Source organism: Sipha flava, unplaced genomic scaffold (assembly GCF_003268045.1).
Source record: "Sipha flava isolate LNK unplaced genomic scaffold, YSA_version1 198_pilon_pilon, whole genome shotgun sequence".
NCBI lineage: Eukaryota > Metazoa > Arthropoda > Insecta > Hemiptera > Aphididae > Sipha > Sipha flava.
In genome coordinates this window covers 285,724-302,683 of record NW_020272778.1, presented here as the reverse complement: position 1 = coordinate 302,683, position 16,960 = coordinate 285,724, and the positions used below count along the sequence as shown (strand labels likewise).

Here is a 16,960-nt window from a genome sequence, read left to right as displayed (position 1 = left end):
AGGGGCATTGCCTATCGTCCGAACCCTCAAGGTGCGTACCTGCCGTGTTATACGGAGTGGTGCGTTGCGCACCATGTACACCGTTTTATGCGTCCCCGCCACCATAAGATTCGGTTTACCCCACCTGATGATTCGGTCACGATTTACGGTGCTCAGGTTGCGACGCAGCGAAACGTACCGCGACGGCCGAATATAGCGCCCGGTGATGTCACCACGTTAACGGTGTACCGAGCGCGCGAAAGCGATAACCGCAGATGTGTAAGCGCTCGAACGTTCGCTCCGTCTTCGACGGCGGGAGGCGCGGTTCGGCGGTGTTTTTGCCACGAACGCGCTAGAGTAGCTGCCGACTCGTCGCCAGGACAAGCGGCCCCGCCGGTTATCATAGCGAACATCGGCCCCGTCTGTCCGTGTATACGTCCACGGTGATAACGCTGATAACACGTCCCGTGATAAACTCCTAAACATTTTCTCTGATAGTTATCAAACAGCAACGCTAATATTTATTATTACTGCAGTTCGTAGTGAAACACCGTCGTCGTCTAACCACCGCAACCCCGTGATCGTGCCATCTGCGTCCTTCACTCGGTCGAGTGTCCCACCGTCACTCCGCGGCAGTTGTCCATCGTCCTGCGAGCGAATCGTTTCGTTACCTCTCGGCGGTCATCACCATCGTCGTCATCGCCTTACCGATGGACCCGTGTCACCTACTGCGGTGGCGGCGACGGCGGCGATCGGATCGATCGGAATAATGGTAGCGCTGGACGTGCGGAAAAATGTTCAGTAAAAAGGCGCAGACGGACGTGAAGAAGTCTGCGCACAAAATATTGGATCCGAAGAAGGACACGGCCACGAGATTCAAACACTTGAAATTCCTTTTAGGTACGTCGGTGTTCGGGCTCCATGCAGCAAGCGATTTTTTTTTATTACGTTTTTGCATTTCAATCAATCTCCCTTACCGCACATGCGATTCTCCTTTATACATTTGATGATTCTGATTGTTTTTTTTTTTCTGTAGACAACAGCGACGAAAATGAATCGAAACACTTGTTCGAAAGCAACTACAGCAGTATTTACCAAATTTTCTATGAAAGCTTCATTAGTGTCGAAATCAATCTAAAGCAAAGAGGTAAATATACATGTATATTTTGATTTTTTTTTTCTAGTAAAATCGTGAATTGAAACATTTACGTGTTTTTACACTGAAATTAAATTACTTAAATTGACTCTCCAATTATTATTATTATAGTCTGTATTTTATATTTTATCAACTCTTTTAAACCCTATTATAAATCCATTATTTTTATAACTTTTTCAGTAACCAAAATTCACAGAGATGAACTAGACACTATTCTGATAATTTTAGAAAAAGTACTTACATTATGTCCAGAAATTGTAGCACAAAGGTGGCAATGTCACAGCATGTGTATGATCATCACCAAACTATTACATCCAGAAAATTCATGGCGATTAAGACGCGAAGGCATAAAGTAATTAAAATAATTATTTCTAAAGATAGATTTTAATTCAAATTTTATTCATAATGTAAACACAGGTTTTTTATTTTATGGTATCAAATATTGGGATATAATGCACCTGACTCAGTACATGCAATGTTTGCAACTCTTGTACCAGGATTTCCCAGTCCAATACCTGAACATCCAGGGCTGGCTGCGCTTTGGGGTGTTCCTTCAAATTCAGTTACTTTACGTGATAATTTTTCAAGTATGGCAAATAAATAGTTATAAAATTTTTTTTTATGATAATAAAATAATATTTTTTTCCTTTATTTTGTAGGTCCCATTACTGCTGTAGAAACAAATCTTATATATCCACCTCAGATGGGCGAAAAACAACCAGATGATGTAGTTAAATATTATTTAGAAACCCTTCTAGAGTTAATGGTTAATCAGGTAATAATTATAGATATTTGTTATTTATTCATTATATACCAGGTATTAATGTTGTAATGCCCTGGATAGCCTAAGCACTTGCAGAAATATAGAAAGACTCTATCTTTAAGGAAAAACGTGAAGTAGAGTGTTTTTAAAAGTGTCAAAAGCAATAAAATAGACTTTGTAGAATTTAACTTTTAAACTTTATTATTATTTACGAAATAAAGACACTATGTACAAAATGGTATAACACGTTACAACTCTAGTACTAGTCTCCCCATATGCTAACAATAACCTGTATATATACCGAACCTTTACTCCACATTGGTGTAAACAATGTTAAAAATGATGTACATTAATAACTTATATCTTAGGGTGTATAAATAAAAGTGTCTAAAGTACAATACCAAGCATACAACAATATTATAATAGCTCATTGTGCTGTGTCAACATATTGGAAGTTTGCGAGTATACTGATAGGTTAAAGGACATTTAAGCATTTTAATATGTGCAGACATTTCCTTAATTAAGCATTTTATATAATATTGTTTATACATGGTAATAAATGCCATGAAATAAAATATAGGTATGACTGGAAGCAAATAAATGAGTTAAATATTAAGGGCAGATGAAAATATTTATTCTATTCTAGATCAATAATACTCCTGAATATATTTTATTATTTATTAATATTGAAGTAATTGTACAGTAGATGGATATTGGCATAGTGTTACGTTAAATTTAAATATTGAACTTTTACATTTGTTTCTAGTTTTGTTTACTCAAGTCAATAATTAGTTTACTATTTTCAAAATAAGTTATCATAAGTTATTTTTTTCTACCCCCTAATTCCAATCTATGTGTTATATGACCAGGGCTCAGAAGTTATAGCACTTATATATTATTATATGTATAATATTAATTATATATAATTTTAAGCGCTTTAATATACACTTAAAAACACCTCAATAAATGTTATAAATAGCACTTCAAATTAGAAAATATACAAATAAAAATTTTATTGACAACATTTTTTTTATTTAGTTAGTTTAAATTTTTTTAAATTTTACAAATATTTATAAAATATTGTGATAGCTATTTGAGAAATAGGTACATTTTCCAGCTCTGAAATATTTCCAATAAATATAAATTTGTAAAATAATATAATGTAAATTTTAAATTTATTTATTTTATTTACATTCTGAATCACACTGAATAATTAGATGTTTTCTTATGTTTTCATTTTCAATTTGAATGATCTTAGATTATTTGATAGATTTGTAAGTCGAGAATGATCACTCAATATTTGCGGATGTCATGGGTGCGTACACAAAAAATGTCTAGTCATTAAAACTTAAATGTTCAGGAAGATTATCTATATTTCTAAAAGTTTCATCACCAGATAGAATTTTTAATAAATTAATGCCGATGGACCACTGTTTTTCCCAGTACCTGATTGAATTTATTTTGAACAGTTTTTCCATTTGGATCACATAGTGTTTCAAATTATTTTTTAATATATTCCATAATATAACCACCTATTTTAATTGAATCCGATAATTATACATGTTGTTGTGGTAAATTTTCAATAGCCTAGGCTAATTTGCCAAAGTTTAACTTAATATACGTTATTTTTTAATCCTGGTTTTATGATGTAGTCTTGAGCATCTTAATATAAACTACATCGTTTTTATTCAACATGAAAATTTTACGATTTATAATCTCGAAATGTTTGCAATAATAAACTGCTGTGTTTATCTAACTTCTCCAATGAGTGAGGATTGGCTTCAAATGCAAGGTTAGGTTTAATACTTCCATTTTAAATATAAGTAAACGACTTGGGACTTTTATTAAGATTTTTTTTACATTTAAAATAATTTTATTTACTGGGTGAAATTGACTTCTTACTTCTTCTGCGACATGTTGAAGTACAATACATGTTACATAAATCGTTTTAAGTACATTTTTTTAATTTTTCAATATCTGTTCTGGTATTCGATTTAATTAACACTATTTATTATTTTTATTTATCATATCGGACTTGGTCTTTAATATGTTAGTTACTTTTTACATGTTGTGATACATTGCACTTCTTTTTGTCGGAATTAAATTCATTATCAACAGTTTGGAGACGATTCGATAAATTTTGTTTAACTTTAGGCATTTTTTAATTAATATAAAAAACGATTATAGCAGTATATACAGTATATATGTAACCCACTGATTAAGGATCAATTGCATACGTAACACATCTAAAGGACGGCAGAAAACTAAAATTTCATTGTGCTAATAAATTCAACTACAAAAAAGATTATAATATATATAAAGATAATAATTTATTCTTTGATTCAAAGACAACTCCTACGTAAATATGACATGAAAGACAGTAATTGCAGTACATCCGAAACGATTTTAAAAATCAATTGGAAACAAACGGTGTGATCAACGATAACAACCGATTATTATGTACCTTTTGAAAATCGAAGTAAATTTTTGTTTTCATTAGCATATTCGTGTTCGTATGCGTTTAGTCCAAAATAATTTTTTTTTTTATAAAATGTTTATTTTCTTATACAAGAATATGCCTTTAAATAGCACTTATAATTCTAAATTAGCAAAATAGCCCTGAAAATCGTGAATATGTAAAAATAAGTAAAATAAAATGTCGTATACAATATCGGAGAAGTGTGAAACAAGGGCGACTCATCAGGGGAGTGTTGAGACTGCGTCTCCCCTTAAAAAAAAACAACAGCTACTTGTAAATAATAACTATTTAAAAATGTATAGAAATATTTTTATTTTTATTAAAAATATGTTATTAAAAATGTTATTAAAAATATAGCATTTTCTATATTTATTATTATAAATATAAGGCCACAAAATATAAAGGTGCGTTTACATTAGAGCCCGCATACGAACGAATGACTCACGAACGCTACCGCACAAAGATTCGCTATATCGTTTACATTAGTGCGTTCGTTCGTGCGCTCAAGGTTCGCCTCCAGATCAGCTGCATAGCCAGGATTTTTTTTTTTTGGGGGGGGCTGATCAATTTTTTGTAACCTAACCTAACCTAACCTTGTAATGACTTTTATGGATCATTAAAATAATTTTTAAATTTTCTTAATATTTCTAATATTTCGGGGGGACTACAGACTACTGGCTACGTCACGGCTCCAAATACATCTAGAATACTTAGTACCGATCAAACTGTTGTCGAGTGAAGTCGGGTTGCCAAAATCACGTATGTTTAATTTAAAAATTCAAAAATTTCTACAAGATCCTAGTAGACTCTCCATTTTTTTCTTCGTGTCGTTCAAGTCTCGTTTTAATTCATTGGCTACTTCCAACCAGAAGTACATTTTTTTCGTGCCCATTTTATAATGGGGATGTTCAGGATCCCATAGAATTGGTCTTGATTTATATAAATTTATAAGATGTGAACATTCATCGTCCGTCCACTCCACAATTGAGTCAAAATAAAATATTTAACATAAAATACGATGCAAACAACGCATACGGCCGAATGCCGTTCAAATTGAATAGATGGTTTGTTTGATCTTACCGCTCTTCATTCGATCACGACCTCACGCGAACGAACGTCTTCGACTGTTTACATTATTCATGCGGTTGTGTTCGTGCAACATTCGTTCGTATGCGAGCTCTAATGTAAACGCACCTTGAAACCTATAGTTATTTCAATGGAAACACTATTTTAGTAATTTCGAAAACGGTCATTGTTTTAGTGAATCTGACTTCTGACAGGTTCAATCGTAACATGTAATAACTTGGCTTGTTGGAAGGAGGGGATTGGGGAGAATAATCCGCGTATTATAGATACTATTGAAACTGGGTTCATGACAATAATTTCCGTGCCATCGATCCGTTGTTAATCGCTGTACCCCGTCAATTGCGAATTCACAGATAAAAAAAAATTACAAAATTGAATTAGTTTATAAAAAAATTTATAGTTAAATTAAGTTAAAACATTAACTAAACATTAAATTAAGTATTAAGTATAATTAATTTTCCAATAAAGGGTTTTTCTTGTTCGTTGCTTGAACGGAGTTTATGTTAAATAATTTAAGTCTCCCCAAAAGATTTACTACGAGCCGTTACTGTTGTGAAACAAATTTGTGTCTTACTTTAAAAGTTTAAGACTTTCTAAAAAATATATTTATTTGCTTGAACTTCCGAGCCCTGTTTTATATCTGTGTTGATAATCTATAAAATTTTATTTAAATAAACTCAATAATTTTTAATAACATCTCTTAAAATTAATTTTTTTTTTATTATTCTACAATATATTTTTATATTCATATAATTTTGAGATTACTTATAAGTGAACCATGACTTATTAAATCAGTCATAATAAAGTTAATCAACTTTATTGTTATTTCAATTATTAACGTCACAATATTTTAAATCCTATATTTAATAAAAATATAGCAGCTAAAACTTTATCAACTTATTAATTATTATTTTACTTTAAAATTTTAAAATGTAAATATATTTTATAAATTTCAATATGAATTTGGTAATATATTTATAATTGTATTGATTTTTTTCTATTATTTGAAATTTGATCGTTTTTATAATTATTTTATATTATGTTTATAGGAGTAGTAAAACAATATTGTTTGATTAGTTTTTGAACTCAGTTTTTGAAATTTATCGAAATCAATATCAAATTTATTTTCAGTTTTAAATAAATTGAAAATTACAGGTTCCACGAATAATGTGGAAAGATCTGAAAAATTGCCAAAGACGATGTTTTAATTATTTGTTTGAAAAATTTAAACAATATTATTTACCTGTAATTTTTCCGGATTATTCAACAGCTACAAATGTTTATAAACAAACAACAGGTTAATGTATACCATTATTACCATTTTTTAATTATTTTATCTTTAATGAACTATATAAATATTAATTTTCTTTGTATCTAGAGCTACCAGATTGTTCTAATCAAAATAGAAATGACACAAACAGTAGTTGTCGAGTTGTTGTAATTAAATGGCTTGCTGGATACACTCAAGATATAAAACAAAAACACTACCCAAATATTCCTCTGATATCAAAGTTTATTGGGTATATTATTTTTCTTAAATATTATTTCTTATGAATTTTTATGACATTAGGTAAATTAGTTTTAAATAATAGTTTAATTTATACTTAAATTTGTTTAATAAATAAATATAAATTATTAAAAAACTAATTTTAATTATTTTTATAATATTAATGTTTTAATCATTTTATAGTATAAAAATGATTAATTGTTTATTATAGAGATAAAGCTCAATTAATAGCTTTCGAAATTGTCAGAGATACTTTATATAAGTCAAGAGAAAATGTTAATTTAATACACGAAATTTTCCGGCAAGCATTTTTATTGAATTTCAATTGGGCTATGGCAATAAGAAGAACTATTGCAGTTTACAAAGATTGGATTCAACTTAGTGTATTTATTTATATATATTATGAAACATTGATCAAATTGATAATATTTAACCAATGTTTTGTCTTTGTAGGTGTCTCAACAACCTCCTTTCATGTTAGATCCTGAAGGAATAAATTCACAAACATCTAATTTGGATGTAAGTGTTTTTTTTTTTTTTTTTATTTATAATTTAAGCTTAAAATATAATATTTTCAAAATTTTTGGATTTGGTTTAGCAAAATGCAGAAGAAACTCCACCTATTATATATGAGCCTAAGTATGGTGATATAAGAGCTGGATTTCAGGTATTTTATTATTATTATTATTATATTAAAATCAACATTTTTCCACATTTTTTTTTCAATGTTATGTTCCAGAATGTCATTCAGTTATTTATGACTAATGCTCTACATGTATTTGTGGCCCAAAGTGGTACTGAATATCCAATGCTTTTGGAAGAACAAGTTGATACCTGCAAGCGAGTATTAAATATTTATAGATATATGGTCATGCATACATACATGTCTTTAAGAACTTGGTAAGTTATACATCTAAATTGTTTCATTATAAAATAAAATTATAACTATTTATTTATTTAAACTTTGTCTGTAACATAAAGTACCTAATACATTAGTAATGTTTGATGAGGTTTCTCATTATGACCTTTAAATCATCTTTATAAATTCTTTTGATAGGTATTATGTTTTTTAAAAAATATTAAAATTATATGCAATATGTTACTTAAATAATGATGAGTATCTTTTAAGTATAATTTTATAATGCTTTAAACTGCAATAATAAAATGTAACACATAATAAAGTGTATAATATTATATATAATACTTACCTAATATTTATTATATATTGATTCGTTTATGACAAATGTAAAAATAATTCTTATTCAAACGTTTTTAAAAATAGTAAAGAGTAAATAGCGTCTATAACAAAATAATAATATTATAATATTTTTCAACTTTCAAATAATATAAAAGATCTGTTATTCAGCCATTGAAGTTATCTTAAAACATCAACAATTTTTATTAAATCATTACTATTATAACATATTAGGTATATATCTGTCAGAACTATTTTGTGAAAATATATACACAATACAAACTCAATTGTACGTGTTTTTGATTGTACTGCTGATATAAGTACTTTGGTGTAACTCCGTGAAGGTTATTTTTAATCGTTCCACACAAAAACTGAAGTCAGCACACTGTCGATTCCACTTAAACCACATTTACATGGTGATACTATGTTTTCCCTTATTTCCACATATTCCTAACTTATAAATATGAACAATCTAATGTATAAATTGTGTCCCAGGATATGATCATAATGGTCATTAATGAAAAAAAAAAATGTCATTTAAAGTAGCACTTGTATAACATTCTAAACTCTAATTCAAAATCATTTTTTGAAAGTCAAAATTATATCAAGTTTAAAATAACAGTTGATATAATTGTACATTATATATTTTTTAGACAAAGTCTAAAATAACAGTTTGTCATAAATATTTGAGTTTGAGTAAATAAGTGATGTAAGTTATGAGTAATTGGATATATTTCTGATTAGTGTTTAATTTAACAATATTATTTTCATAATGAATATGTAAAGTAGGGGTTTACATTCGTTTTTAACTATATGTGGTTAATAGATAAAAAAAATTATTTTCCTTTAATCTGAGAATTGCAGTAACAAATTATAAAAAATTTATATTACAATACTACCAACTTTTGCTTTTGATACTCTGGAGAGGATCAAAGTATTAGTTTTCGATATATTTATGTAGATCCTTCGAGTAATTTGAGATTAAATACTATTTTTTGTTGGATACAAAAACAGTACTTTATTTAAAAATATATTCTATAATACTCCATTGTTGGTAATGTTCTTTATGTATCAATAAAAAAAAACTGGCTTAAAATTTTTATTAACGCTGATAATATATATATGGGTTAGAAATCGACAATAGAGTATATAGATATTTAAAAAAAATTAAAAAAATTATTTTAAATAAATTCTTAAATTGTTATGTCTCTATAAAATGTATAACTTTTTTTTTTTAAATTAACTTATGACTTATACAATTTAGAAAAAAAATAATAAAATGTTTGACAGTTCATTGTTAATTTTTAAAAGTTCCTTAAAAAATATGAAAAATAATATCATTCAAAATCATTAAAGTATAATTATAATCAATATATCATGTACCAAATTATAGTCCATGCAATAACACAACTTGACACCGCATTCTACGGTCGAGTCAGGGATAACTTTGAAGCTTAGTGAAACTGGTATAATATATTAATGAATATTAAGAAATCAAATTTTTACTTCCTCTTCAATTAATGTTATTATAATTTATCAGTATCATAAAATAGAGTATGAAAGGAATACATTTTTATTTTCATTAAATAAAATAATTTTTATTTAATATAATTCAAATTATTATTTTAAAATTAATTTTTATAATACAATATAGTATATAATAATAATACGATTTTTACATTTTATTTATACAGGGAACAGTTATTAAATGTTCTATTAAGAATAACTACTTTAGTTTTGAATAAAAAACCTCCCAGGCGAAAAGAAGACACACTATCTGGCAAATTAGCTCCTGCAATTTTCCAGGTAATGATGATATACATTTTAAAATACTTATAGAATAATTTAAACAGTTAAATAGTTGGCAGTAAAATTGAATGTTTTAAGGAATTAAATTTTAAGTACTAAATTTAATTATTTTATCCGCAAATATTTTCTTTGTTATTTAAATATTTGAAGTTAAGATAGGCAAGATGCTTCATTTTTTGACCATACCGATTTAAAAATGTCTTTAGGAATAAAAATATTGTACTTGGTCTTTGGTAGTCATTTCTGATGGAATATCAAAACAGGCGAACGTTTCAGGTATTTCCTTCCATCTTTATTTTCTTTTAAGATGTTTTGTCAAAAAAATTTTACCAGCATGAAAGTATTTGTTTAGTATAAATAATAAACAACTTTTATGTTTATTATTAATTAATTTATAATAATATTTAATTTTTTCTCGTTACCTCGAGAGCCTGGTCATAATAGCATAAACTAATTGTCGACTTAAACTAACTCAATTTATTAAAACAATTATATCAAACCATATTTCTAACATATTTATCTGCAAATGTAGCATGGCATTCAATATTTAAATGGTTTTTAATGTTTTTATATGTTTATAAACATTAATGCTGAATGATCAAGTATACTTTGTAAACATATTGGTATTTATGTTCGAGCATGCTCTTGGTCACTTTATGTGTCTAACTTTGTTTTAGCTATGAGTAAATGCTTTTAAATGTATACACTTGACATGTATGCAGTGTTGTAATCACTGGTTGGAGAGGAGGGGGAGAGGTGCAGGTTGATATTTAGCTTAACCATTGTTGCTCTCCATATTACTAAGATATTTTTAATGTATATTAATTGAGTCCTGAATGGGAAAAAATATACTAATTGGGGTCGAGGATCATTTGAGTAAACTATAAAATCAACGCGGCCCAACTAAACACAGCGAAAGTTATGCCGCGCAGCATTAAAAAATATGTTATTATCACACTTATGCCACACCGCGCGTCAATAACATTTCCATTATAATTTCTAGTCTAACATTAAATGTAACATGCAAAATATATATCAAAATTAGAAGTCTTCATATTATTAATACAAGAAATTATATATAAAAAAAGAAAAGGATATCAAAGAACAAATGCAGATGTTACAATCAAACAAAATAATACAATTTGAATATATGCATGTTTATCACATACATTTTTATCAATATAAAAAATGTAATTTTATCATCACCTATATTAATTTAATTATACACAAGTACACAAGTGACTCACTTAGTATTAAAATATGGACTCAATTAGCATATATCTTAAAACAATCTGGGACTCAGTTGGTCATAAAAGGTTGTATTGGGACTCAGTTCGTATGCAGTCCATATTTTTATTTAATATCTAATTAATCGCAATGATGTTATCTTAATAAAGATACCTACCAAGCATGGTATTTTGTAACCATGACCAATTAATTCCAATTATTTTCACACTTATAAGTTGAAATTTCTACAAAAACTTTAAATTTAATTGACATGTAAAGCAAATTAAATGCTGAGATCATGCACAGTGGCGCATTTAATACATACGCGCCCCAGGGCAAAATAATTTTTCCGCCCTTCTCCCTTGCCAAAAAAAAAAAAATATATATATATATAAATAAATTCAAAGTTAAGCAATAAAAAAATTAATTTTATGAAACAAATTATAAATCAGTTGTTTTGCGATATTGTATTAGATAATTTTATAGTAATACATATCCTAACGTTAACCTAATTTTTTTTTTCAGTAAATATTCCTTTCTTAAAAATATATATAAATATTAAATTTAGAAAACGGAATTTATATTTATTATATGCACAATGATTAACAATACATGATTTTTTATAAGATTAAATATATTATATTTATTATTAATTATATATAATAAAATAATCGAGAGCTTATAATTTTTTTCTTGACTTTTGAGAAGAAAAATGTTCAATAATATCATTAAAATTAATAGTTTTCGTTAAATAAGCTTCAATGTTGAGGGTTGTTAATTAATTAAGATGATTTTCTCTCGTTGTTGATCTTAAATAAGTTTTGACACTTTTTAATATAAAAAATGATTTTTCCGTTGAACAATTACTTGAAGGTGTACATATATAGTAGCATCCTTATAGCAATGTTAATATAAGGATATACTTCAACTAAACTATTCTCTTTTATAAATACTAACATACATTGAACACTTTTAGGTACAATTTTACTCCTTTTGTAAACTTCTTAAATGTGCCCTAAAGTGAATCCCACGTTCTGTGTACCCGAATCTTTATTATAAACATTGAACGAAAATATAATATTGAATAATAAATGTAATATACCTATTTTGCTATTTCACTATTACCTAGGTGACTAGGTATAGTATAATTTTTTTAATTTCATATTAAATGCTCAACAATATTTTTTTAAAATACTAAACAATACCGAAAAAGGTGTGAAAATTAAAAAAATCATAAACACGTCAATAATAAAAGTTAGAATATTTTGCCGCTCCCAAAAATTTGTCGCCCGGGGCATTTGCCCCTTTCGCCCCCCCCTCAAATGCGCCACTGACCATGCACCATATATCTACATAAATCCAAGTGCTATATATTTACATGCATGTGTATTGTATAATATATTTATATTTTATATTAGTACCTATATATACAACATATTAATTAATTAGATAGTCAGTCACTATAAATCATGAGCTATAGTGAACATACATACGAATGGAGTTTTTTAACTGTAATATTTGGTCTATTTTTTACAATAATTTTCAAAACCAGTTTTTTTTTTACTATAATTTCAATATAATAATTTAATAATGAATATTTTAGAGTAAAAATTGTTTAAATTGATCAATTTTTAATAAATAAGAGTATGCATAAGTTTTTATTCATATTTTTAATAATTTCAAAATAGCTATTTTATTATATTACGTATTTATCGATAATATGAAAAAAAAATTGAAATTGATTGAATTTTTAATGTAATTCCAATTACAATGTGTTTGTATTTATTTTCAAATATTTTCAAAGTATCTACATTAAACTGCTATATTTAAAACGATTTTAACGTATAATTTGGAATATCTTATGCATGTTATTAATTATGGCCTCACGAAGTTTTTGAAAAATTATAGAATACACAATATTATTTTGGTAGCCACACAAAAAATAAATATGTATTGGTGTGAAGCGTGGCGATCAGTCTTTCCATTTTTTTTTATCAATTTTCAAGGAAATTAATATTACGATCATAATGCGTCGGTACTTACCAACATTACTATACAATTTGATATAAGTCATCATAAGGAATAAACCATTACTAAAATACTACATAAAAAAACTTCACTTAAATATTCACTCTAGATCATGTAATGGCGACTGACTTTCCATTTAATAACTTATTATATATCTCCTATATATTTTGGGGTAATTTATCAAAAATTGGCATGCTTGTGCCAAATATTAAATTATATGATAATGAAATAATATTTTTTTGTTTAATTTAGACTTTGATTGTGACTTGGATAAAAGCTAATTTAAATGTACCAATTTCTGAAAAACTTTGGGATCAATTTTTAACAGTACTATGTTCACTCACTCAATGGGAAGAACTTATTAGGGAGTGGTCGGTAAGTGTTTTTTTTATTTTATTCATTGATACGTAATATACTCGTAATGTATTTTATATTTAAATAAATTGATTAAAGAATAGAAAGAAATTATTTTATCTAATGCAATTTTCTCTATCAAGTAAACGAAAAAATATACAATAATGAAATATTTAACCTGAAAATAATTTCAAAAGTTAAACAACTTTGTGGTTTTGTATCATATCATTTAGGTACTAAAATTATGTTAATTATGGTTAAAAAAAATTCTAAGTTTATTGTGTATAAATATTTTATCTATTTAAGATTACAGAACTATTTAATTTTCTCCTGCGTAACGTTTTAGATTCTGAGTGAAACGTAAAATCTATTGGTATAATTGTATAATTGTTTTTTTTTTTTTTTTTTTTGATATTTTGATAAATTCTGTGTACGCGAATTCGATCAGAATGATTACAATTATACTTTTGAAGGGATTATCTTACGAATTTCTCAATAGTTTTCTTTTTAATTACTAAATAATTACAAAAAGTTATTAAAATACGGCAAAATTTACATAAAAATGATGACACAGAAAACAATAGTAGAGACTTGAAACTACTTACTTACTACTTACTTGACACTAGAAGTTTATATTGCCGTAGGCTATATATGGAATAATTTTCAAAAGATTTCAACTTATTTTGAGCTTTTCTTGGGTGTTTTAAAAATGTATTTTATAGCTATATAACTGCACATGTTGGTATTACAATTATTAGTCTTACTTATTTAATTTATAGTCTTACAACTTACTTATTAGTCTAAAGTTATTACATTTAAGGTTAATCTTAATCAGGGCTGTATTTAGATTTTTTTTTTTTTTTGGGGGGGAAGCTGTGATATTTTCTCCAACTGAAATTCCCCGATTCAGCCTATTAAAAACAAAAGTTGGAAAATTAGTTTACAACATTTACCTGTAATAGTGAAAACAAGTAACAACTATACGAAGAAAACCGATCACCGTGATAGTGTTATCGGTCGTCGCCGTTACTTCTCGGAAATATTTTAGCTCATACGGTATCGTATAAATATTGTATGGTGATTGAGATACGACAACGGGTGTATATCAGTAAATCAATTCTAGGCAAAAGAAATCAAAATTACAATAATGCAGCGGTACCGTACGTTAAAATTAAGCACAATGTACCGAACTCAATGGTATAATCGTTACGATCAAAATCGTCAGGCACTTTACATGAATAACTTGTTCGTTGTTACTAATAATTCTTTTTAATATTATATTGAACTTTTACGATTTACATCTGATAGGACATAATAAGCAGACTTAATAAACAATTCCTGGATTTCGAAGGGGGAGGGGTTGAAGCCCCCACAGCCCCCCTCACCATAATACGCCTCTGATCTTAATTTATGTCACTGGTATTTTAATCGAGATTTTATAATTATTTAATTGATAATATATAAATAACAGTTTATTCAACATTCTGGGTTATTACCTTAATTTTTTGAAATTTTACGAGTATTTACTGTATTTTTATAAACTTTTCGCAATTTTATTTTTAAAAATCTAAAATAATTTGTAGCAATTAACTATAACAATATAATGATTTTGTTATTGATAAAATATTTAAATTCATAATTCAGGGACGCATTGGCGGTGCGAGGTAAAATATATATGTGGGTGACGTAAACTTAAAGAGGCCCATTTTTAAATTTTTTTCGTAAACATTTAAGTAACAATAGTTATTTAATAAATATTAAGATTTAGAATTTTTAAAAACAATAAACTCTAATTATTAACTTTTTATTTGCAAATGTAGTTTTATTATAATTTTATTTACACATAATTATAAAATTAAATACATATTTTTTTTAAATAATAATACTATAAGAAGTTTCAATTTTTTTTTATTTACGAGAAATGGTCTTTTCGGCTTTATGCTTCACTAAATATTTTAAGTATATCTTCGTAATTTAAATTATTCGCAATTTTCGTTTAAATGGACAAAACTGCTAATGCTGAGAGTCTTTCCTATGTCATCATAGGAATAATTCTGACTGTTATATAAATATTTGGATATGTTTCTTGTAAATTATTTTTCTATTATGTATTTGATGAGCAGTTTTTCATCCTTAATAAAGTCTGGTAGACTTGAAATTACGAGTTGTAATTCTTCGTGTAATTCAAATGATTGAATGTCGCTCATTTTGCTGTCTTGAAGTACTGTACCTAAATCACAACAATGCTTATAAAGGTCTTCTTTGGGGATGGATCTTAAAATATTCATGTCATAAATAAAACCAAAATCAAAAGTATTCATTCAATGATTTAAATCTCCATTTAATGTCATGAAGAATTCCATCAATCATACTGTTAAAAAAGTAAACTCTAAACTTTTCTTCACCATACTCTATAAGTTCATCAGTGTGTTCATAACTAAACATTTTTTTCTCCCTTGCTATTCTCTTGTTTTTAAAATTTAATTCTACTTCATAACTACTTTTTTCTATGAACTGGTAAGATTCTATAATACTTTTATTGAATCCTATATCACGATATTCTTGAATCTAATTGCAAAAATTATTTAAAGAATCAACAGCCATTTTTAAATTAACTTAAAGTGATAGCTAGATTTTACTTATATTATTTACACGTAGTAAAATTTCATACCACACATGTATTGCAACAATAAATTCAAATGTTAACATTTTTTTTAAAATGACTTCACAATCACATAGAGTTTCTGCATCTACTATTTGTTAATAATTTGCATTTTAAGTATATTTATACAATCAATAATACCGTAAAGTTGGAAACATATTGCTTTGACTGCAGCAATTCTGCTTTCCCATCTTGTTTCAGATAAAGACTTTAATATTAGCTTTAATTTATCTTTTATAAGATCCCATCGTTTACTAGATTTTGAGAATAGCAAATACATTTTTTGAATAAAACCAAAAAATGCTTTAGCTGTAATGGAAGACTTAGCAGCATCTACTAAAATCAAATTCCAGATGTGACAACCACAAGGTGCAAAGAATGCTTTTGGATTAATATTCAATATTCGTGTTTTAACACCCTTGTTTATTCCAACTATATTTGCGCCATTATCAAATCCTTGTCCACGACAGTTTTGAATATCTAAACCATTATTTTATAGCTTATGTAGAATAATGTTTGTTAAATGTTCCCCTGTTATTCAATCAACAGCAATAAATCCAATAAAATGTTCTTTTACATCACCGGTTGACGTATTACAAAATCTTAAAATAATGGACATCTGTTCAACGCGACTTATGTTTCTAGTGCAGTCGAGCATGAAAGCATAATATTTCACCAGTTTTTTTTTACTAATAATCTCTTCAATTACTAATAT

The 16,960-nt window shown here is 27.3% G+C and overlaps 1 protein-coding gene across 5 annotated transcripts in view; it reads left to right on the top strand.

Moving 5' to 3' along the window:
- Nucleotides 1-280: 280 nt before the first annotated feature.
- LOC112681866 (ral GTPase-activating protein subunit alpha-1) overlaps nucleotides 281-16,960 on the top strand; it is a 30,030-nt gene continuing 13,350 nt past the window's right edge. For 2 of the 5 annotated variants that reach the window (XM_025552193.1, XM_025552192.1), the window contains exons 1-13: nucleotides 774-879; nucleotides 1,016-1,126; nucleotides 1,316-1,487; nucleotides 1,553-1,722; nucleotides 1,795-1,910; nucleotides 6,619-6,760; nucleotides 6,842-6,983; nucleotides 7,182-7,353; nucleotides 7,424-7,489; nucleotides 7,569-7,637; nucleotides 7,710-7,870; nucleotides 9,860-9,971; nucleotides 13,482-13,604. In XM_025552193.1, coding sequence (XP_025407978.1) covers nucleotides 774-879; nucleotides 1,016-1,126; nucleotides 1,316-1,487; nucleotides 1,553-1,722; nucleotides 1,795-1,910; nucleotides 6,619-6,760; nucleotides 6,842-6,983; nucleotides 7,182-7,353; nucleotides 7,424-7,489; nucleotides 7,569-7,637; nucleotides 7,710-7,870; nucleotides 9,860-9,971; nucleotides 13,482-13,604 — 1,662 coding nt within the window. Of the gene's footprint in view, nucleotides 880-1,015; nucleotides 1,127-1,315; nucleotides 1,488-1,552; nucleotides 1,723-1,794; nucleotides 1,911-6,618; nucleotides 6,761-6,841; nucleotides 6,984-7,181; nucleotides 7,354-7,423; nucleotides 7,490-7,568; nucleotides 7,638-7,709; nucleotides 7,871-9,859; nucleotides 9,972-13,481; nucleotides 13,605-16,960 lie in introns of all 5 variants that reach the window. The other 3 variants (XM_025552196.1, XM_025552195.1, XM_025552194.1) reach the window with 3 other exon arrangements.